General features: G+C 55.8%; 8 protein-coding genes and 1 pseudogene across 8 annotated transcripts, besides 12 other annotated features; all 9 read left to right on the forward strand.

Moving 5' to 3' along the window:
* Positions 1 to 1,541: part of a sequence feature (areas not merged during assembly with more than two copies in the genome that could not be assigned to a particular haplotype) that runs on past the window's edge.
* Positions 228 to 1,394, forward strand: Tc00.1047053509525.260 (uncharacterized protein; the record flags this gene model as incomplete). The annotated part of the gene is made up of 1 exon (XM_815725.1): positions 228 to 1,394. One exon carries the CDS (start codon positions 228 to 230, stop codon positions 1,392 to 1,394), a length of 1,167 nt encoding a protein of 388 aa, XP_820818.1.
* Positions 1,542 to 2,449: a sequence feature (heterozygous, non-Esmeraldo-like haplotype).
* Positions 1,971 to 2,618, forward strand: Tc00.1047053509525.270 (mucin TcMUCII, putative; the record flags this gene model as incomplete). The annotated part of the gene is made up of 1 exon (XM_815726.1): positions 1,971 to 2,618. One exon carries the CDS (start codon positions 1,971 to 1,973, stop codon positions 2,616 to 2,618), a length of 648 nt encoding a protein of 215 aa, XP_820819.1.
* Positions 2,450 to 19,244: a sequence feature (areas not merged during assembly with more than two copies in the genome that could not be assigned to a particular haplotype).
* Positions 2,828 to 2,874: a sequence feature (T-rich).
* Tc00.1047053509525.280 (uncharacterized protein) lies at positions 3,041 to 3,856 on the forward strand (the record flags this gene model as incomplete). Its single annotated transcript, XM_815727.1, has 1 exon — positions 3,041 to 3,856. The coding sequence occupies one exon, from the start codon at positions 3,041 to 3,043 to the stop codon at positions 3,854 to 3,856; it is 816 nt and encodes a 271-aa protein (XP_820820.1).
* On the forward strand, positions 10,085 to 10,732 carry Tc00.1047053509525.320 (mucin TcMUCII, putative; the record flags this gene model as incomplete). The annotated part of the gene is made up of 1 exon (XM_815728.1): positions 10,085 to 10,732. The coding sequence occupies one exon, from the start codon at positions 10,085 to 10,087 to the stop codon at positions 10,730 to 10,732; it is 648 nt and encodes a 215-aa protein (XP_820821.1).
* Tc00.1047053509525.330 (uncharacterized protein) lies at positions 11,157 to 11,972 on the forward strand (the record flags this gene model as incomplete). The annotated part of the gene is made up of 1 exon (XM_815729.1): positions 11,157 to 11,972. The coding sequence occupies one exon, from the start codon at positions 11,157 to 11,159 to the stop codon at positions 11,970 to 11,972; it is 816 nt and encodes a 271-aa protein (XP_820822.1).
* Tc00.1047053509525.340 (uncharacterized protein) lies at positions 16,960 to 17,550 on the forward strand (the record flags this gene model as incomplete). Its single annotated transcript, XM_815730.1, has 1 exon — positions 16,960 to 17,550. One exon carries the CDS (start codon positions 16,960 to 16,962, stop codon positions 17,548 to 17,550), a length of 591 nt encoding a protein of 196 aa, XP_820823.1.
* Tc00.1047053509525.350 (mucin TcMUCII, putative) lies at positions 18,209 to 18,976 on the forward strand (the record flags this gene model as incomplete). Its single annotated transcript, XM_815731.1, has 1 exon — positions 18,209 to 18,976. The coding sequence occupies one exon, from the start codon at positions 18,209 to 18,211 to the stop codon at positions 18,974 to 18,976; it is 768 nt and encodes a 255-aa protein (XP_820824.1).
* Positions 18,737 to 18,813: a microsatellite.
* Positions 19,245 to 20,139: a sequence feature (heterozygous, non-Esmeraldo-like haplotype).
* Positions 19,537 to 20,991, forward strand: Tc00.1047053509525.360 (annotated as a pseudogene).
* Positions 20,140 to 24,133: a sequence feature (areas not merged during assembly with more than two copies in the genome that could not be assigned to a particular haplotype).
* Positions 24,134 to 24,615: a sequence feature (heterozygous, Esmeraldo-like haplotype).
* Positions 24,616 to 25,030: a sequence feature (areas merged during assembly that could not be assigned to a particular haplotype. This can correspond to areas where the two haplotypes were merged or to regions with more than two copies in the genome that were merged during assembly.).
* Tc00.1047053509525.380 (mucin TcMUCII, putative) lies at positions 24,628 to 25,200 on the forward strand (the record flags this gene model as incomplete). Its single annotated transcript, XM_815732.1, has 1 exon — positions 24,628 to 25,200. The coding sequence occupies one exon, from the start codon at positions 24,628 to 24,630 to the stop codon at positions 25,198 to 25,200; it is 573 nt and encodes a 190-aa protein (XP_820825.1).
* Positions 25,031 to 25,494: a sequence feature (heterozygous, non-Esmeraldo-like haplotype).
* Positions 25,413 to 25,459: a sequence feature (T-rich).
* Positions 25,495 to 25,672: part of a sequence feature (areas not merged during assembly with more than two copies in the genome that could not be assigned to a particular haplotype) that runs on past the window's edge.

A 25,672-nucleotide genomic window follows, 5' to 3' on the forward strand; every position in this document is an offset into this window, starting at 1 on the left:
ATAGCGGTACGGGTGAGTATTCGCTCTCGCGGTGGTGTGCTCAGCTGCGGAGGGAGTGCGCGATGGATGTCCGCAGAAGGACAGGAGGAAGGGCGAATGCGTCCGCCGTGGAGGAATGCGTGCGTAATTGGATGGCCGTCGTCGTTGGAGGCGCCAAGGGATTGCTGTTGCTGCTGACACCGCTGAGGATAAGGGGGTATGCTGCAATCCAATGAACACTCAACGAGATGCGTCACCAGCCGCGTAGATCGCCTGCCGTTAGAACGAGGAAAAGACAAGGCGGAGCGCCACCAGCGGCACCGGCAGTATGTGGAGGATCAGCGGGATGGCGTTATTTGCCGCCCGAAATGAAAACGAATGTGTCGGAGTCACACGGCGCATTGAGTGGAGTTGGACAGCGGGAGGAGTCAACTGTGAATGGTTCAAAAGGCAAGGCTCGGATGCTGATGGCTCCTGTCACGGTGGGGCGCCTGGAACTCGCGCCCCAAAGGGATCGAGCATTGCCCTCTTCGGATGGCAGTCGCGCCACCGGCAGTCCGGAAAACGAATCCGCTCAGGATGAAAAGTTGAAAGTCGCTGAGTCATCGGAGGGCGGTGGGACAGAGGGAGGAGCCCAGCCCCCAACACAGCCTGCCATTGGGGGGCGAAAAGGATCACTACCAACAAAACCAGCCGCAGTACCGGGGCGAACAAATAAGACAAACAGCGGGGGCAGGAACCGCCGCAAGGGGCAGAAGGGTCTGACAGCCGACATGAAGTTTCATGGCCAGAGAATGGCGAGGGTAACGCCAAAACACGATGTGGGTTTAAACACAACTTCTGCACAAGTACCGGGTGATGCACCACAAGAAGAATCGGGAGGAGAAGTTGCAGTAGAAGCAGCTGGTGGAGATGAGGCAGAAAGGAAAGAAGTTGCAGCACGCCAAGACACCGTGCAGCATGCACCATCTCCCGTTTACGAGAGGCCATCGCAGTCATCGTCCTTTTCAGATGGCAGCTTTGCTGCATTAGATTGGAAGGAGGAATGCACCGTGCAGGAGATTTCCAAACAGCCTCCACTTTCTGACGCTGCAGAGAAAATAGAAGACCGCCAGCGTGGAGACAAAGCGCCTGCTGCCGAGGCTGACAACAGCACCGCATTTCTTCCAGCTGCAGAGTTTAACGCCGCCGCCAGCAGCACCACGACCAATCATAATGCGAGCCATCTGAACGGAGAGGACGACGAACCCTCCACAGAAGAAGTGGAGAAGAAGAATGCAACAACAAAACCGAAGGTACATCAGCCGGCACAGTTACCCCCGCAGGCCACAGTGAGGGGTTCAAGAGGGACACCGCCACCGCCACTAACAATATACACACAGCTTCGCCTGGCGACAGTGACAGCAGCACCGTAGTCTCCCACACCACCTCCCTTTCTTGTTTCTTGTTGCGCGTGCAGCAGCTGCTCCTGTGATGGTGGCCGGGCCTGCATGACGTGGAGTGCGATGAATGTGGACGAAGGCCTACTGCAAATGAACTGCTTGTGGTGAATATTGGCTGCACTTCCCGTGGACCAACAATCCACGTGGTGTGCGGGGATCTACTTTTTTATTGTTACTTTGCTTTTGTGTTGTTGTGTGCGCTGCACCTTCTTGAGTGTGTGCGCACCCTCCGTGAGGGGTGCAGACACGACGGACCGCTCTCGCCTTATGTACATGCGGTGGAGCCTTGTGTGCCGCTCCTGTTTGCTTCTTCCTCTTCCATCTGTGTGTTGGTGTTGCGGCAGGGCTGTGTGTGTGTGTGTGCCTGCTGCCGTGGATTGGAGTGTGTGTCGTGTGTGGTGTGCGGCGTACGGTGCATGCCTGGCTGCTGCCCTCTCCTCATGTGGTGTGCCCTCTGTGTGTGTCTGCCGCACCTCTCGTCTCCCCTGTTGCCCTCCATGTTCCTCACTGTGCAGATCAGCTCCACACCACTGAACGACCACACTCACGATGATGATGACGTGCCGTCTGCTGTGCGCCCTGTTGGTGCTTGCCCTGTGCTGCTGCCCGTCCGTGTGCGTGGCAGACACTCAGTCTCAAGCTGCCGCCACTTCTTCCCAGACGACCACGGCGACCACACCCCCGGCATCAGTCCCCAAGGAGAAGTCCACACTCAAAAATAATGTAGGTGTCGTTCCACTGCCTTCACCACCAGATCCATCACAAGGGACCGCCGGTTCGACAGGGTCGTCAAGTTTGGGGTCAGTTGCAACGCCGGGAAATGGTGGCGAAGAGGGAACAGGATCTACCAGTACGGCAGGTCTGGGACCAAAAGTAAATACCGAGCCAAATAAATCATTGACAGAGGGTACGAAAGAGCAACAAAGTCGCACTGAACCATCCGCAGAACAAACAAATAAGGAGTCTGAAACTTCTGCTCAGACAACCACGACGACCACCACCACACAGGCACCAACCACGACGACCACCACTGCGCCAGAGGCACCAAGTACTACGACTACAGAGGCGCCAGCTGTGTCGACCACCCGCGCACCGTCACGTCTTCGCGAAATCGACGGCAGCCTCAGCAGCTCTGCGTGGGTGTGTGCCCCGCTGGTGCTTGCCGTATCCGCGCTGGCGTACACCACTGTGGGCTGAAGAGGTGTGTGCGGGCTGTGCGTGCCAGCACCCAATCACGGGGATTTGTGCGCGTATGTGTGGTTCACTGTATAAATAAGAGAAAATAATGATTGTGTTTTGCTTCACTTGCTTCTGCTGCCGTGCTGTGTGCTCCGCGTTGTGCCCCGCATCCGTCACGTTGAACGCATCGCGGACACACTCATAAGCATGCGCACTGGAGCCCTGGGTTTGTTTTTCTTTTCTTTTTAATTTCTGTTTTTTAATTATTGTTTTTTATTACTTTTTAAAATTGTGGTTTGCGGTGCGGTGTGCGAGCTCTGCAATCGTACTGATTCCATGTGTCTCGTGGTGTGTGCGCTGCTGCTGCTGGGGTGCTGCCATTTGTTGCTGTGCGGTGGCTGTGCGTGGTGTAGCGGCTGTGTCTCTCTCTTTGTTTTCACATGCTATCGCAGGTTGGCTCCGCAGCGTTAGGCGACTCCACTGTTTGTGATGATGACTGGCCGTGTGCTCTGCGTCCTGTTGGCTCCTGCAGTGATGCGCAGCTGCTCGTGCGTGTGAGTGACGGCTGCTGCGACGGAGTGCGTGTGCTGCCCGCTGGTGATGGCGCGGTGACTGCTGGGCACGCGGAAGCTGTGATGGCTGCGGAAGGTGGACCCGTGGCCGGTGGCTCTGGACGAAAGGGGAATGTGAACTCTGAGGACAATAGCAATCAGGAAGACGAGGAGGGTAGAGGAAGCACCGCGGGTGAGGGCCACAATCCCACCTCGGCAGGACCACTCACTGCTCCGACGAGGCAGGGCCAATCCAGCAGCGACCCACTGCGAGGTAACACTTGCAATCCGTCCGGCACTGGCAGCGCGTCTGCTGCTTGGATGCGTGCAAGTGGACCGGAGTCTTTGGGCGGAGGGCACGCTGCAGGCACAGCATCCCCATGCTCCGACGCATCTCAGCAGGCAGCAGGTGGAGTGCATGCTGGTGGCGGGAGGACCTCCCAGGGCAGTCAGGCCTCGGAACAAACCGTCATGGGACAGTCACAGGTGCCAGGGACGGCGAAGGAAGCACCGCAGGGCGATGAAGGAGAACCCGGAGCGCAACACGAAGCCGACCAAACCACAAAAATGACTGTGGTGACCTCTTGCGCAAAAACAGCGGTGGGACAGGAGAGCCGCCAGCGGGATCGCAAGATGCACCACGTCTGTATAGTGGCGGGAATGCTCATTATTATTATTTTTCCGTGCTCTTACCGACCTGTCTAGCCACACGATGTCACCAGGGTGCCGAGGAGGTGGTCGAGCAGCGACATGAGTTTCCTGCTATGAGGCAGCTGCCATTGGGAGAACCTTTCGGTGCAAAGGTCCTTCTTAATGCCCAGCCGTTGGCGCACAGCCAGAGCGTCTGTAAATTCCGGAAGCAGATGGTGCAGTGTTTTCTTCGGGCTAATTGTTGCGCTTGTGGAGGCTGGCTGATCCTGCGGTAGCAGTGATTGTCTCCTGGCACTGCTGCTGCGGTGCCGATCAGCGTCTGGGTTTTGTGCACAGCGATTTCTCTGCGGTGCTTTTTTTGTGTGGGGAAGACCGTGTCGCAGCAATCGCGGTGGAGGTCGGGAAGCGGTGGAGGGCGTTCCGGATGAAGGCACCGACAGTGGCCGATGTGGTTCTTGTGTCCCACCAGTGTGGCATCACAGTGCGGGCATTTCTTCTTCCGACGCTGTGTGGAGGGCCGTCTCTCCACAGGCGGTGCGCCGGCCTCCCTTGTCGTCGGGGGAACAGCTTCCGTCCCGGTGCAGTGGGATCATTGTTGGAGCGCATGAAAGCGGAGTGTTTCGGTGAGATGTTGCGGAAACGGCGTTGGTTCGTGCAGTCTCTCACAGTCCAGTACAGGCGACCCCAGAGCTCGGATTCCCCGCACCCTGCTCATGCAGTGTTTGTCCGTTCCTGTTGGTCGAGGGCTTCCTGAGTAATCAGGTGCTTGCCGTCTGGATCTGATGGCCTGGCGCCGCCAAGCAGGTAGTGGTGGGTGTCCTGATGCATGGTGCTACGCCACTTGTTGGTGAGCTGGGTGTTAATGCATGGCAGCAGGTCCGTGTGCCATATGGGTGCTATTCCATGTTCCGTGTAATGTCCGGTTGCCGTGGTCTGCGTCTAATGATCTGCAGGCTCGTTAACATGTACTCCGCGATGTTCGTAGCAAAACTGCAGGTGCACGGATCAGCCGGCACGCGTCAGCGACAAGAGACGCTGCCAGAGCCGATCCTCCATCCAGTCGGTATGACTGTGCGGGCCCTTGGTGACGGCGGCTAGAAGAGACTGACTGTCTGTCACCACAAGCAGGGTTTTCGCCTGTGCTGGATACGATGGACACTCAGCCTTTCCATGGCCGGGAGCAGTGCACGGGATTCCGTCGTGCGGCTGCATGGGCGTGTACCGCAGTTGGTACCGACATTTTCTATTATCTTCGAGGAATGCAGGGATGAGAGCAGTATGCCAATCGCTGCTGAATTGGGGACGTCAACACCGCCATCCGTTGCTAGTATCCACGGTCCCCAGCGATGATGTTGCACCTTGTCGCGGTGTTGGGGCTTTGGTTGCGTATAGGAACTCCGCAGCAGGGCGTTGCTGCGAGCACGACGGAGACCAAGGTGACTTCACCCCTCGAGAAGGTTTCACGCCATGTCCGGTGTGGGGAGGTGAGGCGGTTTGCCTGCAGACTGTCGGACAGAACTGCACGACCGTTTCGCAGCGGTCACTCCGTTGATATCACCCGTGGCGGTGACGTCCACAAGAACCATGGCCCGAGGTGGATGGCTTCATCAATATTAGGCAGCTTAACATTGCAGGCCTCTCGTCCGTGAAAAATATTGCATTTGCTGCGCGATTGGAGCAGCGTCCACCTGACATCGTTCTTCTGCAGGAAATAAGTAACCGTGGTGACGTTGCGACGAAATTATCTGGCCATAATGACTACCTTCAGGCCCGCACTGGGCGCGGTGGTGGTGTTGCCGTTCTGGTGCGCCACTCTTCACCGTGTGGACGCCTGTCGCTCCCTGGCACTGACCTCCTGGAGACCATTGCTGCCCGTGTATTTCCACCAGGCTGTCCCAGCATTTGCGTGGCGAATCTCTACAACCCCCCCACAACAATTGGTCGATAATCCGCATTTATCAATATCGTTTGTCGCTTGGGCCCGAAGAGATTATCGCGGGTGACCTGAATTTACATCGTGAACTCTGGGACAGTCACATATACCATCAACGACTGGAGGTGATAATTTCGCCGCTGTTCTAATCGATATGGATTTTGGGCTGGCAAATGACCCGGCGCAGGCAACACGGATCACACATCGTAATGCCTCGTCCCCTGACGTGACTGCGTATTGCGCCCTACGCATCTCCCACTGGACATTCGCCCATTACATAAACTCGGACCACTGCTGAATATCTTACTTGGTAGAGATGGACGATGGCACTCCACGACTAGCAAACACGCTGCCTTGACGGAAGAAAGCCACCTTTGCCCTGCGTAAAGCGGACTGGCCTGCTTTTACATCGTTGTGTGAAACCCTCCTTGCCACCGCGTCCACATGGTTGGATCTTTGCGGAGGCATCTTACGAGCAGCTGAGCGCCATATCCCGCGCGGCAGCCGTGACAGCTCCAAAAAAGACATGGACACACGAAATGGAACAAGCCGAGTCCGCCGCCGAAGCAGCACACGAAGCACACACATTGCCTCACCCGGAGACAGCCTACTTTGAGCCGAATGTACCCGAAAAAAAGGAGGAACGAAATCAAGCCTTACGCCGTTGCTTCGCTGTGCTTTTGGAAGCCCGCGCGAAAAGACGTGGAGCTTCACCCAGCCCGAGGTGGCGATATCTTCACGGCATGGCGGCGCCGCACCCTCATCCTCTGGAATCGGTTGTGCTCCGCACTGATCTTGGCCGCGTATGCGCCCTGCCTCGGCAACAGGCAAATCTGCTTGTCCGTCATTTTGTGCGGTTTCACGTGCCGTACCGCCTTATACTGCTGCTGCTGCTCGCTGCACTCCTTTGGTTTCTGGTGGCTGGGAAATGGATCGGCCTTTCCGCTGTATGAACTTGACGTGACCATCCGTGACTCTTTGCTTGGCTCAGCCCCTGGCCCCGACGACATGTTGAATGAATTCCTGCATCGTTTTGTGCCCGTCGCGCGTGGCACACTTAGAACGATGATCCACAACTCCTTCGCAAATGGCAGCCTGCCTGGCTCCTGGAAAATGGGAGACGCTATTCCTATCCCCAAGCCTGGGAAGGATCCATGCCGCCCAGAGAGTTACGGACTTTTTACGCTGCTCTCTGTTTTACTAAAGTTAACCGAAGGAGTGATTCACCGCCGTCTGTCAGCGTTATTGCCACACCACCCACGTCAATTTTGGATTTGCACCTCCGCGTTCTACGTCGGACGTGGTGGCACTTGTTATCGATAAATTACTCGTGGATTGAATGAGTTTGGCATTGTGGAGTATGAGCGCCCTGGAGACGACGCTCCCACACGACACGCTCGTCGCCATCGCTTGTGGTCTCGATTGATTTTCCGACTGCGTTCGACACCACTGACCATGGGAAATTATTCTGCATGCTTGACAGAGTTCCGTGCCTTTGCCCTCGAACCAAACGCTGGCTGCACAACTACCTGCGGGGCCGCTATGTTAGGGTATGCACTTGCGAACAGCACTCCCGGAAACAACTCGCCTCAGCTGGAGTACCGCAAGGCGGCGTCCCGGGACCCCAACTCTTCCTCCACTGTGTGGATGATCTGCTGCGCCGCCTGGACAGCATCTATTCTGCCTCCGCTTTCATGTACGCTGACGAACACACACTTTTTGCCTCAGGTGCGGACATCCATGCCTGTGCTGCGGCAATGCGACCGCTCTTGTCTCTTGTGGCCACATGGGCTGCCGAGTACAGCCTAAAAATCAACGTTGATAAGAGCGAAGCTGCTCTATTCTACATCTCTTCACACACACACGGTCTGACGAGGACATGGTCGATCTCCATCTTGTTAGCGGGAACCTACGTATTCAGTCATTCCCAGTGCGCTTACTGGGCAACACGTTCGATCGACTTCTTAATTTTGTTACGCATGCTTCCACCGCTTCAAAGAAGACCATGCCACGCCGCTATCAGCTGCGACTGGTTGCAGAGGCGGGCGCGTCCCATCACACCATGCGATCCTTTTTGATTGGGTACGTTCATGGTGTGCTATTTCATAATGGCGAGGCAAGTGTCCCGTGACTCGTCCCCACTCACCTCCATAATATGGAAGTACGGTACCGCGACGGTAGCAAAACATTCTTTGCCTGAGTGCATCTACGGAAGACACATCTGTCTATTTGGAAGCCAATATTCTTCCGCTCCGTAAGATGCTCTGGCGTCGTGCACTCACACAATACGAACGCTATATACGCTTCCATGATCACGAGGATTTGCGTTCCCTTATCTACTCGGAATGTATGCCGCCGTCCATGCATGGGAAGACAGCGACATCAATCCCGCTTCCGAGAGATGCTGTTATTAATGGATTGCTACGCGTCTGTGACATTATTGGGACACCCCACAACCACATTTGCGCGCCTCTTGCCCAACATCGAATTTTTTCCTGAGACACTGTGATCTGCGACAGAGTGGGATTTTATCAGCCACTGTTTGCCAAAGACGCCTCTGAAGATGTCAGGCGCACGGCTTTTGATTGTACTCATTCCTCTTTGGGGGATTGTGATTTTGAATTGTGGACGGACGGCCCTTCATATCTCGCTGCACTCGCATCTGGATCCGCTGCGCTATTATATGATTCCACCACGACAAATGATCTCCCTGTGGAGGTACATTGTGCAGCAGCTGGCAGCCTCGCATGCTCATATAGGGCAGACTGCCCTGCGATCGAAAATGTTTTTAGACATCTCATACCTCCTTGTCTGGGAACATCCCAATCGCCCACACGAATGCTGGAGGAAACGGACTCCCTCTCGGCAATTGAGGCACCCCGCGTTGCCCACCGACCGTGCGAGACCGCGTTACTGAGCAAATTTGGATTATGCTGCTTTCCTTGGTGAAGCGAGGTCACCCTGTGGATTTTATATTTTCCCATGACACTGCGGTATTCCACGCAATGAGGCCGCTGAGGACGAAGTCACGATTGCACGATCCGTCTCGCAGGACTGCGTCACTGCCTGGCACGTGGACTTCCTTACCGCCGTCAATAGGTTATAATGGAAGGATGTCCAGGAGGAAAAGGAAGCCGCGCACACCGCTTGACAGGCGCCTGTCGGTGTGGCGAGGGCTCTGTTCCTGGTGTTGACCCGGACATCGGTTCCCGAGTGGCGGCACAGCGCACAGGCGCGATGCGACTCCTGCCCACTCTTCGACAGGCCTGCACACGCCCTGCAGATCACAAGGAACCCTCTGTGTCGGTGGTGCCGTCCCTCCCTCACTGCGGTGACCGGCCCGCCTCTGCCTCCGCCGGAACCTCTTCCCGACGTGAGCACCGCAACTCCTTGCCTGCCAGCGAGCGGCGGATTGACGTCCTCCTGCCCAACCTGCGGCAGAGTGCACTTGTCCGTCCACAGTATGAGGGCACATGCCGGACGTGCTCAGCCTGGCGTTCCGATAGTTTGCGAGGGCCTCCCATGCGGATGCCACAATGGCGCCACCGTCTTAACAGGTGCCTCGCGCGCAGGTCGCCACCGAAGTTGCCAAGCATGCCAGCAGGCAAGACACGCAGGAAGCACAAACGCGGGAACTCGAGATGGACCAGGCTCTTCCGCCACCGCCTCATCACGGACGCCACGGGCTGCTGATCCCCCGACGGACCACGGGAGACTCTGCCTCATCCACTGCGGGAATGCCCTCGTCGTTGGGAACTGGGACTGCGACTGTGTGGGACTGCCCCAGCCCGCACGACGGCCCGTTTGCGACGGAATACTTGCCACTTCTGTACGGACGGCCCTTGCGCTACTCACTCGTTATTGTAGCAGCATACAACCAAAACAAGATAATAAGCTGCTTTGTGGTGAATATTGGCTGCACTTCCCGTGGACCAACAATCCGCGTGGTGTGCGGGGATCTCCTTTTTTTATTGTTACTTTGCTTTTGTGTTGTTGTGTGCGCTGCACCTTCTCGTGTGTGTGCGTACCCTCCGTGAGGGGTGCCGACACGACGGACCGCTCTCGCCGCATGCACATGCGGTGGAGCCTTGTGTGCCGCTCCTGTTTGCCTCTCCCTCTTCCATCTGTGTGTTGGTGTTGCGGCAGGGCTGTGTGTGTGTGTGCCTGCTGCCGTGGGTTGGAGTGTGTGTCGTGCGTGGTGTGCGGCGTACGGTGCATGCCTGGCTGCTGCCCTCTCCTCATGTGGTGTGCCCTCTGTGTGTGTCTGCTGCACCTCTCGTCTCCCCTGTTGCTCTCCATGTCCCTCACTGTGCAGATCAGCTCCACACCACTGAACGACCACACTCACGATGATGATGACGTGCCGTCTGCTGTGCGCCCTGTTGGTGCTTGCCCTGTGCTGCTGCCCGTCCGTGTGCGTTTCAGAAATTCAGCCTGCCGCTTCTTCACAGACGAATACAACACCGGTACCAACTAAGCCTGAATCTCCTGAAGCCGTCAACGGTCAATCGACTCCTGCAACAGAGGGAGCACCACAGGGGACCGGTCAGCCAGGGATGCAAAGTAACGGGTCCGCTGAGCAACCGCGAAATAATGCCGGATATGGAGGAAGTCCGACCGTTACGGTACCGCAAGTAAATGCCGAGCCCATTGAGGTACAGACAGACGATAAGGACAGTAAGACAGAGACGACGCGTAGCACGAGTACGTCCTCAGGAAAAATAGTTAAGGAAGCGGAAGACACGTCAGGGACAAAACCACCAACCACGACGACGACCACAACAAAACCACCGACTACAACAAAGGCACCAACCACGACGACCACCACCACTGCGCCAGAGGCACCAAGTACTACGACTACAGAGGCGCCAGCTGTGTCGACCACCCGCACACCGTCACGTCTTCGCGAAATCGACGGCAGCCTCAGCAGCTCTGCGTGGGTGTGTGCCCCGCTGGTGCTTGCCGCATCCGCGCTGGCGTACACCACTCTGGGCTGAAGAATTGCGTGCGGGCTGTGCGTGCCAGCACTCAACCGCGGGGATTTGTGCGCGTATGTGTGGTCCACTGTATAAATAAGAGAAAATAATGATTGTGTTTTGCTTCACTTGCTTCTGCTGCCGTGCTGTGTGCTCCGCGTTGTGCCCCGCATCCGTCACGTTGAACGTATCGCGGACACACTCATGTGCATGCGCACTGGAGCCCTGGGTTTGTTTTTCTTTTCTTTTTTTAATTTCTGTTTTTTAATTATTGTTTTTTATTGCTTTTTAAACTTGTGGTTTGCGGTGCGGTGTGCGAGCTCTGCAATCGTACTGATTCCATGTGTCTCGTGGTGTGTGCGCTGCTGCTTCTGGGGTGCTGCCATTTGTTGCTGTGCGGTGGCTGTGCGTGGTGTATCGGCTGTGTCTCTCTCTTTGTTTTCACATGCTATCGCAGGTTGGCTCCGCAGCGTTAGGCGACTCCACTGTTTGTGATGATGACTGGCCGTGTGCTCTGCGTCCTGTTGGCTCCTGCAGTGATGCGCAGCTGCTCGTGCGTGTGAGTGACGGCTGCTGCGACGGAGTGCGTGTGCGGCCCGCTGGTGATGGCGCGGTGACTGCTGGGCACGCGGAAGCTGTGATGGCTGCGGAAGGTGGACCCGTGGCCGGTGGCTCTGGACGAAAGGGGAATGTGAACTCTGAGGACAATAGCAATCAGGAAGACGAGGAGGGTAGAGGAAGCACCGCGGGTGAGGGCCACAATCCCACCTCGGCAGGACCACTCACTGCTCCGACGAGGCAGGGCCAATCCAGCAGCGACCCACTGCGAGGTAACACTTGCAATCCGTCCGGCACTGGCAGCGCGTCTGCTGCTTGGATGCGTGCAAGTGGACCGGAGTCTTTGGGCGGAGGGCACGCTGCAGGCACAGCATCCCCATGCTCCGACGCATCTCAGCAGGCAGCAGGTGGAGTGCATGCTGGTGGCGGGAGGACCTCCCAGGGCAGTCAGGCCTCGGAACAAACCGTCATGGGACAGTCACAGGTGCCAGGGACGGCGAAGGAAGCACCGCAGGGCGATGAAGGAGAACCCGGAGCGCAACACGAAGCCGACCAAACCACAAAAATGACTGTGGTGACCTCTTGCGCAAAAACAGCGGTGGGACAGGAGAGCCGCCAGCGGGATCGCAAGATGCACCACGTCTGTATAGTGGCGGGAATGCTCATTATTATTATTTTTCCGTGCTCTTACCGACCTGTCTAGCCACACGATGTCACCAGGGTGCCGAGGAGGTGGTCGAGCAGCGACATGAGTTTCCTGCTATGAGGCAGCTGCCATTGGGAGAACCTTTCGGTGCAAAGGTCCTTCTTAATGCCCAGCCGTTGGCGCACAGCCAGAGCGTCTGTAAATTCCGGAAGCAGATGGTGCAGTGTTTTCTTCGGGCTAATTGTTGCGCTTGTGGAGGCTGGCTGATCCTGCGGTAGCAGTGATTGTCTCCTGGCACTGCTGCTGCGGTGCCGATCAGCGTCTGGGTTTTGTGCACAGCGATTTCTCTGCGGTGCTTTTTTTGTGTGGGGAAGACCGTGTCGCAGCAATCGCGGTGGAGGTCGGGAAGCGGTGGAGGGCGTTCCGGATGAAGGCACCGATAGTGGCTGATGTGGTTCGTGTGTCCCACCAGTGTGGCGTCACAGTGCGGGCATTTCTTCTTCCGACGCTGTGTGGAGGGCCGTCTCTCCACAGGCGGTGCGCCGGCCTCCCTTGTCGTCGGGGGAACAGCTTCCGTCCCGGTGCAGTGGGATCATTGTTGGAGCGCATGAGAGCGGACTGTTCCGGTGAGGTGTTGCGGAAACGGCGTTGGCTCGTGCAGTCTCTCACAGTCCAGTACAGGCGACCCCAGAGCTCGGATTCCCCGCACCCTGCTCATGCAATGTTTGTCCGTTCCTGTTGGTCGAGGGCTTCCTGAGTAATCAGGTGCTTGCCGTCTGGATCTGATGGCCTGGCGCCGCCAAGCAGGTAGTGGTGGGTGTCCTGATGCATGGTGCTACGCCACTTGTTGGTGAGCTGGGTGTTAATGCATGGCAGCAGGTCCGTGTGCCATATGGGTGCTATTCCATGTTCCGTGTAATGTCCGGTTGCCGTGGTCTTCGTCTAATGATCTGCAGGCTCGTTAACATGTACTCCGCGATGTTCGTAGCAAAACTGCAGGTGCACGGATCAGCCGGCACGCGTCAGCGACAAGAGACGCTGCCAGAGCCGATCCTCCATCCAGTCGGTATGACTGTGCGGGCCCTTGGTGACGGCGGCTAGAAGAGACTGACTGTCTGTCACCACAAGCAGGGTTTTTGCCTGTGCTGGATACGATGGACACTCAGCCTTTCCATGGCCGGGAGCAGTGCACGGGACTCCGTCGTGCGGCTGCATGGGCGTGTACCGCAGTTGGTACCGACATTTTCTATTATCTTCGAGGAATGCAGGGATGAGAGCAGTATGCCAATCCCGGCTGAAGTGGGGACGTCGACACCGCCATCCGTTGCGAGTATCCACGGTCCCCAGCGATGATGTTGCACCTTGTCGCGGTGTTGAGGCTTTGGTTGTGTATAGGAACTCCGCAGCAGGGCGTTGCTGCGAGCACGACGGAGACCAAGGTGACTTCACCCCTCGAGAAGGTTTCACGCCATGCCCGGTGTGGGGAGGTGAGGCGGTTTGCCTGCAGACTGTCGGACAGAACTGCACGACCGTTTCGCAGCGGTCACTCCGTTGATATCACCCGTGGCGGTGACGTCCACAAGAACCATGGCCCGAGGTGGATGGCTTCATCAATATTAGGCAGCCTAACATTGCAGGCCTCTCGTCCGTGAAAAAGATTGCATTTGCTGCGCGATTGGAGCAGCGTCGACCTGACATCGTTCTTCTGCAGGAAATAAGTAACCGTGGTGACGTTGCGACGAAATTATCTGGCCATGATGACTACCTTCAGGCCCGCACTGGGCGCGGTGGTGGTGTTGCCGTTCTGGTGCGCCACTCTCCACCGTGCGAGCGCCTGTCGCTCCCTGGCACTGACCTCCTGGAGACCATTGCTGTCCGTGTATTTCCGCCAGGCTGTCCCAGCATTTGCGTGGCGAATCTCTTCAACCCTCACACAACAATTGGTCAATAATCCGCATCTATCAATATCGTTTGTTGCTTGGGCCCGAAGAGATTATCGCGGGTGACCTGAATTTACATCGTGAACTCTGGTACAGTCACATATACCATCAACGACTGGAGGTGATAATTTCGCCGCTGTTCTAATCGATATGGATTTTGGGCTGGCAAATGACCCGGCGCAGGCAACACGGATCACACATCGTAATGCCTCGTCCCCTGACGTGACTGCGTATTGCGCCCTACGCATCTCCCACTGGACATTCGCCCCTTACATAAACTCGGACCACTGCTGAATATCTTACTTGGTAGAGATGGACGATGGCACTCCACGACTAGCAAACACGCTGCCTTGACGGAAGAAAGCCACCTTTGCCCTGCGTAAAGCGGACTGGCCTGCTTTTACATCGTTGTGTGAAACCCTCCTTGCCACCGCGTCCACATGGTTGGATCTTTGCGGAGGCATCTTACGAGCAGCTGAGCGCCAAATCCCGCGCGGCGGCCGTGACAGCTCCAAAAAAGACATGGACACACGAAATGGAACAAGCCGAGTCCGCCGCGGAAGCAGCATACGAAGCACACACATTGCCTCACCTGGAGACAGCATACTTTGAGCCGAATGTACCCGAAAAAAGGAGGAACGAAATCAAGCCTTACGCCGTTGCTTCGCTGTGCTTTTGGAAGCCCGCGCGAAAAGACGTGGAGCCTCACCCAGCCCGAGCTGGCGATATCTTCACGGCATGGCGGCGCCGCACCCTCATCCTCTGGAATCGGTTGTGCTCCGCACTGATCTTGGCCGCGTATGCGCTCTGCCTCGGCAACAGGCAAATCTGCTTGTCCGTCATTTTGTGCGGTTTCACGTGCCATACCGCCTTATACTGCTGCTGCTGCTCGCTGCACTCCTTTGGTTCCTGGTGGCTGGGAAATGGATCGGCCTTTCCCGCCGTATGAACTTGACGTGGCCATCCGTGACTCTTTGCTTGGCTTAGCCCCTGGCCCCGACGACATGTTGAATGAATTCCTGCACCGTCTCGGGCCCGTCGCGCGTGGCACACTTAGAACGATGATCCACAACTCCTTCGCAAATGGCAGCCTGCGTGGCTCCTGGAAAATGGGAGACGCTATTCCTATCCCCAAGCCTGGGAAGGATCCATGCCGTCCAGAGAGTCACAGACCTATCACGCCACTCTCTGTTTTACCAAAGTTAACCGAAGGAATGATTCACCGCCGTCTGTCAGCGTTATTGCCGCACCACCCACGTCAATTTCGGATTTACACCTTCGCGTTCTACGTCGGACGTGGTGGCACTTCTTATCGATAAATTACTCGTGGATTGAATGAGTTTGGCATTGTGGAGTATGAGCGCCCTGGAGACGACGCTCCCACACGACACCCTCGTCGCCATCGCTCGCTCGTAGTTTTGATTGATTTTCCGACTGCGTTCGACACCACTGACCATGGGAATTTATTCTGCATGCTTGACAGACTTCCGCGCCTTGGCCTCGAACCAAACACTGGCTGCACAACTACCTGCGGGGCCGCTATGTTAGGGTATGCACTCGCGAACAGCACTCCCGGAAACAACTCGCCTCAGCTGGAGTACTGCAAGGCGGCGTCCCGGGACCCCAACTCTTCCTCTACTGTGTGGATGATCTGCTGCGCCGCCTGGGCAGCATCTATTCTACCTCCGCTTTCATGTACGCTGACGAACACACACTTGTTGCCTCAGGTGCGGACATCCATGCCTGTGCTGCGGCAATGCGACCGCTCTTGTCTCTTGTGGCCACATGGGCTGCCGAGCACAGCCTAAAAATCAACGTTGATAAGAGCGAAGCTGCTCTATTCTACATCTCTTCACACACACACGGTCTGACGAGGACATGGTCGATCTCCATCTTGTTAGCGGGAACCTACGTATTCAGTCATGCCCAGTGCGCTTACTGGGCAACACGATTGATCAACTTCTCAATTGTGTTACGCATGCTTCCACCGCTGCAAAGAAGACCATGCCACGCCGCTATCAGCTGCGACTGGTCGCAGAGGCGGGCGCGTCCCATCACACCATGCGATCCTTTTTGATTGGGTACGTTCATAGTGTGCTATTTCATAATGGCGAGGCAATTCTCCCGTGACTCGTCCCCACTCACCTCCATAATATGGAAGTACGGTACCGCGACGGTAGCAAAACATTCTTTGCCTGAGCGCATCTACGGAAGACACATCTGTCTATTTGGAAGCCAATATTCTTCCGCTCCGTAAGATACTTTGGCGTCGTGCACCCACACAATGCGAATGCTATATACGCTTCCATGATCACGAGGATTTGCGTTCCCCTATCTACTCGGAACCTATGCCGCCGTCCATGCATGGGAAGACAGCGACATCGATCCCGCTTCCGAGAGATGCTGTTATTAATGGATTGCCACGCGTCCGTGACATTATTGGGACACCCCACAACCACATTTGCGCGCCTCTTGCCCAACATCGAATTTTTTCCTGGGACACTGTGATCTGCGACAGAGTGGGATTTTATCAGCCACTCTTTGCCAAAGACGCCTCTGACGATGTCAGGCGCACGGCTTTTTATTGTACTCATTCCTCTTTGTGGGATTGTGACTTTGAATTGTGGACGGACGGCCCTTCATGTCTCGCTGCACTTGCATCTGGATCCGCTGCGCTATTATATGACTCCACCACGACAAATGATCTCCCTGTGGAGGTACATTGTGCAGCAGCTGGCAGCCTCGCATGCTCATATAGGGCAGACTGCCTTGCGATCGAAAATGCTTTTAGACATCTCATACCTCCTTGTCTGGGAACATCCCAATCGCCCACACGAATGCTGGAGGAAACGGACTCCCTCTCGGCAATTGAGGCACCCCGCGTTGCCCACCGACCGTGCGAGACCGCGTTACTGAGTAAATTTGGATTATGCTGCTTTCCTTGGTGGAGCGAGGTCACCCTGTGGATTTTATATTTTCCCATGACACTGCGGTATTCCACGCAATGAGGCCGCTGAGGACGAAGTCACGATTGCACGATCCCTCTCGCAGTACTGCGTCAGTGCCTGGCACGTGGACTTCCCTACCGCCGTCAAGAGGTTATAATGGAAGGATATGCAGGAGGAAAAGGGAGCCGCGCACACCGCGTGACAGGCGCCTGTCGGTGTGGCAAGGACTTTGTTCCTGGTGTTGACCCCGACATCGTGCCCCGAGTGGCGGCACTGCGCACAGGTGCGATGCGACTCCTGCCCACTCTTCGACAGGCCTGCACGCGCCCTGCAGATCACAAGGAACCCTCTGTGTCGGTGGTGCCGTCCCTCCCTCACTGCGGTGACCGGCCCGCCTCTGCCTCCGCCGGAACCTCTTCCCGACGTGAGCACCGCAACTCCTTGTCGACCGGCGAGCGGCGGATTGACGTCCTCCTGCCCAACCTGCAGCAGAGTGCACTTGTCCGTCCACAGTATGAGGGCACATGCCGGACGTGCTCAGCCTGGCGTTATAATAGTTTGAGAGGGCCTCCCATGCGGATGCCACAATGGCGCCACCGTCTTCTTAGCAGGTGCCTCGCGCGCAGGTCGCCACCGAAGTTGCCAAGCATGCCAGCAGGCAAGACACGCAGGAAGCACAAACGCGGGTACTCGAGATGGACCAGGCTCTTCCGCCACCGCCTCATCACAGACGCCACGGGCTGCTGATCCCCCGACGGACCACGGGAGACTCCGCCTCATCCACTGCGGGAATGCCCTCGTCGTTGGGAACTGGGACTGCGACTGTGTGGGACTGCCCCAGCCCGCGCGACGGCCTGTTTGCGACGGAATACTTGCCACTTTTGTACGGACGGCCCTTGCCCTACTCACTCGTTATTGTAGCAGCATACAACCAAAACAACATAACAAGCTGCTTTGTGATGAATATTGGCTGCACTTCCCGTGGACCAACAATCCACGTGGTGTGCGGGGATCTCCTTTTTTTATTGTTACTTTGCTTTTGTGTTGCTGTGTGCGCTGCACCTTCTTGTGTGTGTGTGCGCACCCTCCGTGAGGGGTGCAGACACGACGGACCGCTCTCGCCGCATGTACATGCGGTGGAGCCTTGTGTGCCGCTCCTGTTTGCTTCTCCCTCTTCCATCTGTGTGTTGTTGTTGCGGCAGGGCTGTGTGTGTGTGTGCCTGCTGCCGTGGGTTGGAGTGTGTGTCGTGCGTGGTGTGCGGCGTACGGTGCATGCCTGGCTGCTGCCCTCTCCTCATGTGGTGTGCCCTCTGTGTGTGTCTGCTGCACCTCTCGTCTCCCCTGTTGCTCTCCATGTCCCTCACTGTGCAGATCAGCTCCACACCACTGAACGACCACACTCACGATGATGACGACGTGCCGTTTGCTGTGCGCCCTGTTGGTGCTTGCCCTGTGCTGCTGCCCGTCCGTGTGCGCGACAGATTCTACGGAGGCCACTGAAGGTCAAGCTGTTACTGGGGTTGAAGATGTAGAAGAACCCACCAGCTTGAGTTCTTTGTCCTCTGAGTCGCAAGTGGAGGACGATCCCGATGAGGAACCGGGTTCAGGTACGGGTTCCGGTGAGGACAGGGGAAAAAACGTGCCAGTGCCCCTAGTTTCTTCCGGTGCCGTAATGCAATCAAATGAAGCGAAAATGCCGGTACAGACAGGAGATAAGAAAGGCACGACAGAAGATAAAAATGATACAACAGCGGCAAAGTCGCGAAGTAAGGGGTCCACTGCGGAACAGGGAAAAGCTGACGTAGGTGGTGGAAAAGGTTTGACAGCTCCGGAACGGCAGTCAGGCGATGTTATCGATACGGTACACTCAGATGATAGGAGTACGACAGGTCCACAGAGCCGCACGAGTACTTCCGCAGACCAAACAGATCAAGATGCCAACGATGCTGCCGCGACGACCACGACGACTACGACGACAAAGGCACCAACAACAACCACCACCACTACAACACAGGCACCAAGCACTACGACTACAGAGGCGCCAGCCACTACTACGACCACCCGCGCACCGTCACGTCTTCGCGAAATCGACGGCAGCCTCAGCAGCTCTGCGTGGGTGTGTGCCCCGCTGGTGCTTGCCGCATCCGCGCTGGCGTACACCGCTCTGGGCTGAAGAGGTGTGTGCGGGCTGTGCGTGCCAGCACTCAACCGCGGGGATTTGTGCGCGTGTGTTGTGGTTCGATATAATAAAATAAGAGGAAATAATGATTGTGTTTTGCTTCACTTGCTTCTGCTGCCGTGCTGTGTGCTCCGCGTTGTGCACCGCATCCGTCACGTTGAACGCAACCCAGACACACTCATATGCATGGCACGCACACAACTGTTTGCGTGGATTCACATTTGAGGATGGGTGCGTGCGCGCTGGAGCCATACTGTGCAGCCCTTTGTTTAGTGTGTTCATTTTTTTTACTTTATTGCTGTTTTTTATCTGCGCTTTGTTTCTAATTTCTTTTTTTTGTGTTTTCTGTTTGCTTGGTGCGGGGCGTTGTGTGTTTTTGTCCTTTCACTGATTTCAACTGGCTCATGGTGTGTTTGCGATGCCGCTGCTGGGCTGCTGCCATTTGTTGCTGGATGGGACAGTGCGTGGCTATGTGACTTGTTTCTTTTTTGCTTTTGCTCTGCGTTGACGGGGTGTTAGTTTCTGCTGAAGGCTGCACGCAAGTGACAGGAGTGATGGCGATGATGATGACTGGCCGTGTGCTGCTGGTGTGTGCCCTCTGCGTGCTGTGGTGCGGTGCCGAAGGAGGTTGTGAAGAAGCATCCGCAGGTTTTCAGTCTGATGCGTCCGATGGACTTGTGGGGGAAGGTGTAGATTCACAGGATTCACCGCGCTCTGAAACTAATGGGGAAAGCGAGGGGCATCGTTTGGAAGGGACGGATTTGGGGCAAATAAACTCATCCCCTCGCGGTGGAACTGTGGGGCTAGACAACAAGTTGGCAGTGATACCTGCGGGATCTCCGGTAACACGCAGTCAATTGTTGTCGAATGAAGCGCTTTCTTTGCAGTCACCACCATCACCAAAACCATCAGCACCAGAATTACAGGATTTACCAGAAGGCCCAGCAGTATCCGGTGGCAGTCAAGGTGGTGGAGCTGACAATGCTGTTGGTGGTGTTGTTGGCCCCAGTGGAAGTTCTTCTGGAAGTGGTGTTAAATCTATGGTATCTGCTTCTTTTTCCGCCGGTACGCTTTCACCCCCTAATCCCGTTGACGGTGATGTTTTGCAGGGCGGCAAGGGTACGACAGCCACCCTGAGCATGGATTCCTCAGAAGAAAGTGTTAAGTCACAATCGGCAGAACCTCCAGCACCCGCACAACCCAACTTGGATAGACAAGAGGCGTCAACATCTAATGCAGAAAACCATTCCTCTATTAAACCACACACCGCAGGAAATGAAGTTGCTAATGGCGGTGCAACTGGAAAGGAGAACAAGCAGAGGGCCGCAGTGACGGGGGGACCTTCCAGCGACACACAATCAACAACATTGCAACCAGCTCCACAAGAACAACCAAAAACCGAACCAATAATAGTGCCCGCAGGAAAAGAACGCACAACAGACCCACATAGTCGAGAAAAAGAAGAAAGAGACTCCAAGAAAGCACCACCACCACCGGCAAATTCAGCAGGAGGAACCCCAGCAGCAAAAGACTTACAAATTTCAACAGAGAAATGCACAAAACGTCACCGTCAGAAACCCAAAAGGAGCTTTTGGGGCAAGAAACGCCCTCAAAGGATGACGCAGAAGATCAAAACACTGAGGGCACAGCAACATCGGATTCGGTGAGGGACGAAGCTGCCAGCAGCTTAGTGGAAACAACAGCTTCACCCATCTCTACAAGTGGCGATGCTGATACAAAGAGTGTAGCGAGTAAGGATGCTGATAATGCTCAACAGACCAATCATAAAGAAACACACAAAGACCCCGAACCTCAAAATACGAATCCTGCTTTTACAGCCACTGAGGCACTACCACAAACAGCAATACCACTCACCACCGCTCCAACAAATGATAAGAATACGCCTGGCGACAGTGACGGCAGCACCGCGGTCTCCCACACCACCTCCCCTCTTTTGCTTCTTCTTCTTGTTGTGTGTGCGGCTGCTGCTGCGGTGGTGGCCGCGTGAGAGTGAGGGAGAGAGAGCCGTGCACCGCCCGCACACACACTCGTCCTTCTCTCACTCTCTGTGTGTGTCCCCTTGCATGGACTCTCGCCCTCACCTCATCCCACGAAGCACACACATAATGTGCCCATTGTATATATTGCATGCACACCCATGCAGGCCCGTTGGTGCTCTCTTTTGCACGACACGGCACCGCTGCCGTCCTGCGTGGCTGCATGGGCGGAGCACCGTAACTGTTTCTGTTTTGTTTCCATTGCATTGAGTGGGCGACCTCTCTCTCTCTCTCTCTCCCTGTGTGTGTGTTTTGCTTTACGGGAGCAATGAGAGTGTGTGCGCTGGTCGTCCCACCTGTTGCTGCGCGTCCCCACTGCTGGGTGGACGCCCCCACGCTTCGGCTTTTGTTGTTGGTATTTTTTATCCTCTGCCTGTGTTGTGGTTGAGTGCACCCATCCTACTTTTTTTGATTTCTGGTTTGCTTTGACTGCGGAGGCCTGATTCCTCTTTGTGTGTTCTCACATTGTTTTCTTTCTCCTTCTAAAAGTGTCAGCCACTCGTATCCTTGTAAAGCCACCACGTCTTTTTCTTTTCCACATACGCCATGCGTCAGTTGATCCACGTCACCCCACGGTCTGCAGCGCTGCTGGAGCTGCTTGTGATGATGCCTGCGACGTGAATTGCCAGCGGGTGCTTTGCTGCCACCCTGACGTATCCTCTGTTTCCTTGACGATGTAGGGCGTACCGACGGCGCGAGGGCGTCTATGGTGCTTGTGAGGCACGTGCGTCTCAAACCGTATGATGCGTCGCAGGTGTGCAGCGTCGTTTCGAAGCACCAATGGGCGTTTCTACTCATCATGGCGTCCACAACGGACCCGGATGGCAGCAGGAGGCACTGCGATTCCTCCTGGCCTTGCACAGTGACTTTCTTGGACGGCGCGCTTGATTGGCAGCACTTGGGGCTTTTGTGGGAGAAGGTGGGAGGCGAGGGCATTAGGACGGAATTGTTTTGAGTGGCAGCGTTCCGTTGACTTGCGGCCGGTCGTTGCACTCTTTTGGGGTTTGGCGGCCCGTCTCTTTTGTTTACTTCCCACCGCAGCACGCGTATATCACTGATCCGAGGAACACTTGTTTGACCGAGTGTGGGCTGCTGTCGTGCGTGGGGCATGGAGTGACGACTACTTCTGTTTGGCGTGTCGCAGTATGCTGGAATGATGTTTGGAAGACTTGTGAGGGGTGTTGTTTGTAGTTTTGTGTGTCTTCTCTGGTGGAGCCGACATGTGTGCGGGGATTGTGGCATTGCTGGCTGACAGTTCCCCGTCACTTTTCAGCATTTCTGGATGTGCTGAGGAATGACGGCTGGCGACCAGCGTGTTGGCACTGCTGGTGGGAATAAGTGCATCGGGAATAGGCCATTTTCTCTTTCCGTGCTGGAGCCGATGAACTGGCACGAGGGCACCGGCTGCAGGCTGCTTGCTAGCACGTGTGAGCAGCGGATGCATGCACACACAGACGCTCATCGCGATAGCTTGTGCGATCACAGTGGCCTTTTGTGGCGTGCTTTTATGGACGTCAGCCCATCGAAGAATGTGTGAAGCAAACGGCTGACTGCACACGAGGAAAATAAGTGCGTGCACTGTGCCGTGTTTCAGCGTCGATGGCAGAGCGGCAGGAAGCCCGTGCTGGCAACTGAGATCTTTGCGTCGCGAGGGATGTCGGTGTTGATTTTGGGTCGTCGAGGGTGAAATGATTTTGCTGCTGCCCGTGTGTGTGGCCACTCCGGCAGAGGGCGAACGCAAACGGGATGGATGCAGGCGCTGCGTGTGTGTGTGTGCAGGTGCCATGCAACAACGTCACAACAAACATGCTGCGACTCGGTGACCCTCACATCGTTGTGGTCCTCACGAACTGCCGAGGCACGGCCCACATCGATGCGCTTAGTGGACGGAGTGAGGCATCTTTTGAGGCGCTGCAGGGAGCAGGATGTGTTGGCGCAGCCACGACGTGCATGGAGTGTCACGATGGCACAGTCAGCCGTGGCTGGTGGAATATTTACTTCTCGGAGGCAACAGAGAGAGAGAGAGAGAGCTGCTCCTGCTGCTGGCGTCGTTGCTGCCTTTTGTGGCCTCCCATGCCGATTATTGTCTGTCCGCTGATCATGGGTGGCGTGCCTCCACTAGTGACGTCCTCTGCAGGCATTTCACAGCACCAATGAAACACACATCACGTCGCATGCTTTGGCTGTGGATGTGGTGTCGTGAATGCAGCCGGCATTATTTTGCCCGACTCCTTTTCACTGCTCTGCGACGAATAGATGCGTCCCCGCCCGAGTCATTCACTGCAGCTCCGTGTGTTGTGCTGCCAGCACAAGACTCTCCTGTTGTCTGACGCCTGGCTGACAGTCAAACACCACTGCGTTGGGACATGCAGGGATGTGGACTGCCGCTCACGGTGTTGGGCACCGCTGTTTGGATGCGGCGGCCACACGAGCGGATGTATTGTGGCACAATCAAATGCGTGAAATACGCGGAGTCACAGCGGCTGCAATAATATCAGCGGTGTGGCACCACGGAATGTGTGAGAGGGTGATGCATGATGAATCACAGTGGGCGGCATGCGAGGGAAGTGCACCGCGACGGAGCGTCATCCCGCCCTCAGCCTGCAGGGGAATGTGCACCCACAAAATATATGGACGAGACACCACCAAACACACATGCCCTTCCATGCACCAATAAATAGGAGCGATCGTGCGTTCTGGTGCGTGGGAGTCCACTCACATATTATTTATTTCCACCGCAATAAACGGTGAGGAATCATGTGCCGCGGCAACGAAAGGAAACACAAACGTCTATTGCAGCACCTTACCAGCGAAAAGCAGGAACAACACAAACCGAATTATTGGCTGCACCAACACAATAAAAATTCTCAAGAGAAGAAAACGGTTGTGCACACTGCAGGAATCCCCAACACACGATCCAGGCATGAAGGTTTATCCTCTGGAAAAACAAAACAAAACGAAAAAAACATGTGCACATATCTGCCAACATCCAAAGAGAAACACAAATAAATGGTTGATTGCTTTATTCCATTCCCTGCGCTTATTTTTGCGCGTGCGGCTGCTGCGGTGGTGGCCGTGCCTGCATGAAGTGGTCTGCGATGAATGTGGACGAAGGCATACGGCAACTGAACTGTTTTTTTGGTGAATATTGGCTGCACTTCCCGTGGACCAACAATCCACGTGGTGTGCGTGGATCTCCTTTTTTATTGTTACTTTGCTTTTGTGTTGCTGTGTGCGCTGCATCTCCTCTTGTGTGTGTGCGCACCCTCCGTGAGGGGTGCAGACACGACGGACCGCTCTCGCCGTATGTACATGCGGTGGAGCCTTGTGTGCCGCTCCTGTTTGCTTCTCCCTCTTCCATCCGTGTGTTGGTGTTGCGGCAGGGCTGTGTGTATGTGTGTGCCTGCTGCCGTGGGTTGGAGTGTGTGTCGTGCGTGGTGTGCGGCGTACGGTGCATGCCTGGCTGCTGCCCTCTCCTCATGTGGTGTGCCCTCTGTGTGTGTCTGCTGCACCTCTCGTCTCCCCTGTTGCTCTCCATGTCCCTCACTGTGCAGATCAGCTCCACACCACTGAACGACCACACTCACGATGATGACTTGCCGTCTGCTGTGCGCCCTGTTGGTGCTTGCCCTGTGCTGCTGCCCGTCCGTGTGCGTTTCAGAGAAAGCTGCCGCTTCTTCAAAGGTGACCACAACACCGGTACCAACTAAGCCTGGAGCTAATGGAAGCGTTACCAGTCAATTGACCCCCCCATCAGTGACACCACAGGAGACCGGTCAGTCAGGGTTGTCAAGTAAGGAGCCGGTTGTGGAAAGAGAAAAAACTGTTGGAGGGGGAGAAGTTTTGACCGTTCAAGAACCGCCAACAGTTACGGAAGATCCGAAAGAAGTTAAGAACGGCATGACTGGGCCAATAAGTGGCAACAACCCCCCCGCAAAACAAACAAATAAGGAGTCTGAAGCTTCTGCTCAGACAACGACCACGACGACCACGACCACAACACAGGCACCAAGTACTACGACTACAGAGGCGCCAGCTGTGTCGACCACCCGCGCACCGTCACGTCTTCGCGAAATCGACGGCAGCCTCAGCAGCTCTGCGTGGGTGTGTGCCCCGCTGGCTCTCGCCGCATCCGCGCTGGCGTACACCACTGTGGGCTGAAGAGGTGTGTGCGGGCTGTGCGTGCCAGCACTCCAAGCCACGGGGATTTGTGCGCGTGTGTTGTGGCTCACTGTATAAAATAAGGGAAATAATGGTTGTGTTTTGCTTCACTTGCTTCCGCTGCCGTGCTGTGTGCTCCGCGTTGTGCCCCGCATCCGTCACGTTGAACGCATCGCGGACACACTCATGTGCATGCGCACTGGAGCCCTGGGTTTGTTTTTCTTTTCTTTTTTAATTTCTGTTTTTAATTATTGTTTTTCATTGCTTTTTAAACTTGTGGTTTGCGGGGCGGTGTGCGAGCTCTGCAATCGTACTGATTCCATCTGTCTCGTGGTGTGTGCGCTGCTGCTGCTGGGGTGCTGCCATTTGTTGCTGTGCGGTGGCTGTGCGTGGTGTAGCGGCCGTGTCTATCTTTTTGCTTCCCTCTCTGTTGACGGGGATTTACTTTTGCTGAAGGCTGCACGTAAGTGAC

The sequence above is a fragment of the Trypanosoma cruzi genome, genomic scaffold, assembly GCF_000209065.1.
Source record: "Trypanosoma cruzi strain CL Brener 1047053516095 genomic scaffold, whole genome shotgun sequence".
In the NCBI taxonomy this organism is placed as follows: domain Eukaryota; phylum Euglenozoa; class Kinetoplastea; order Trypanosomatida; family Trypanosomatidae; genus Trypanosoma; species Trypanosoma cruzi.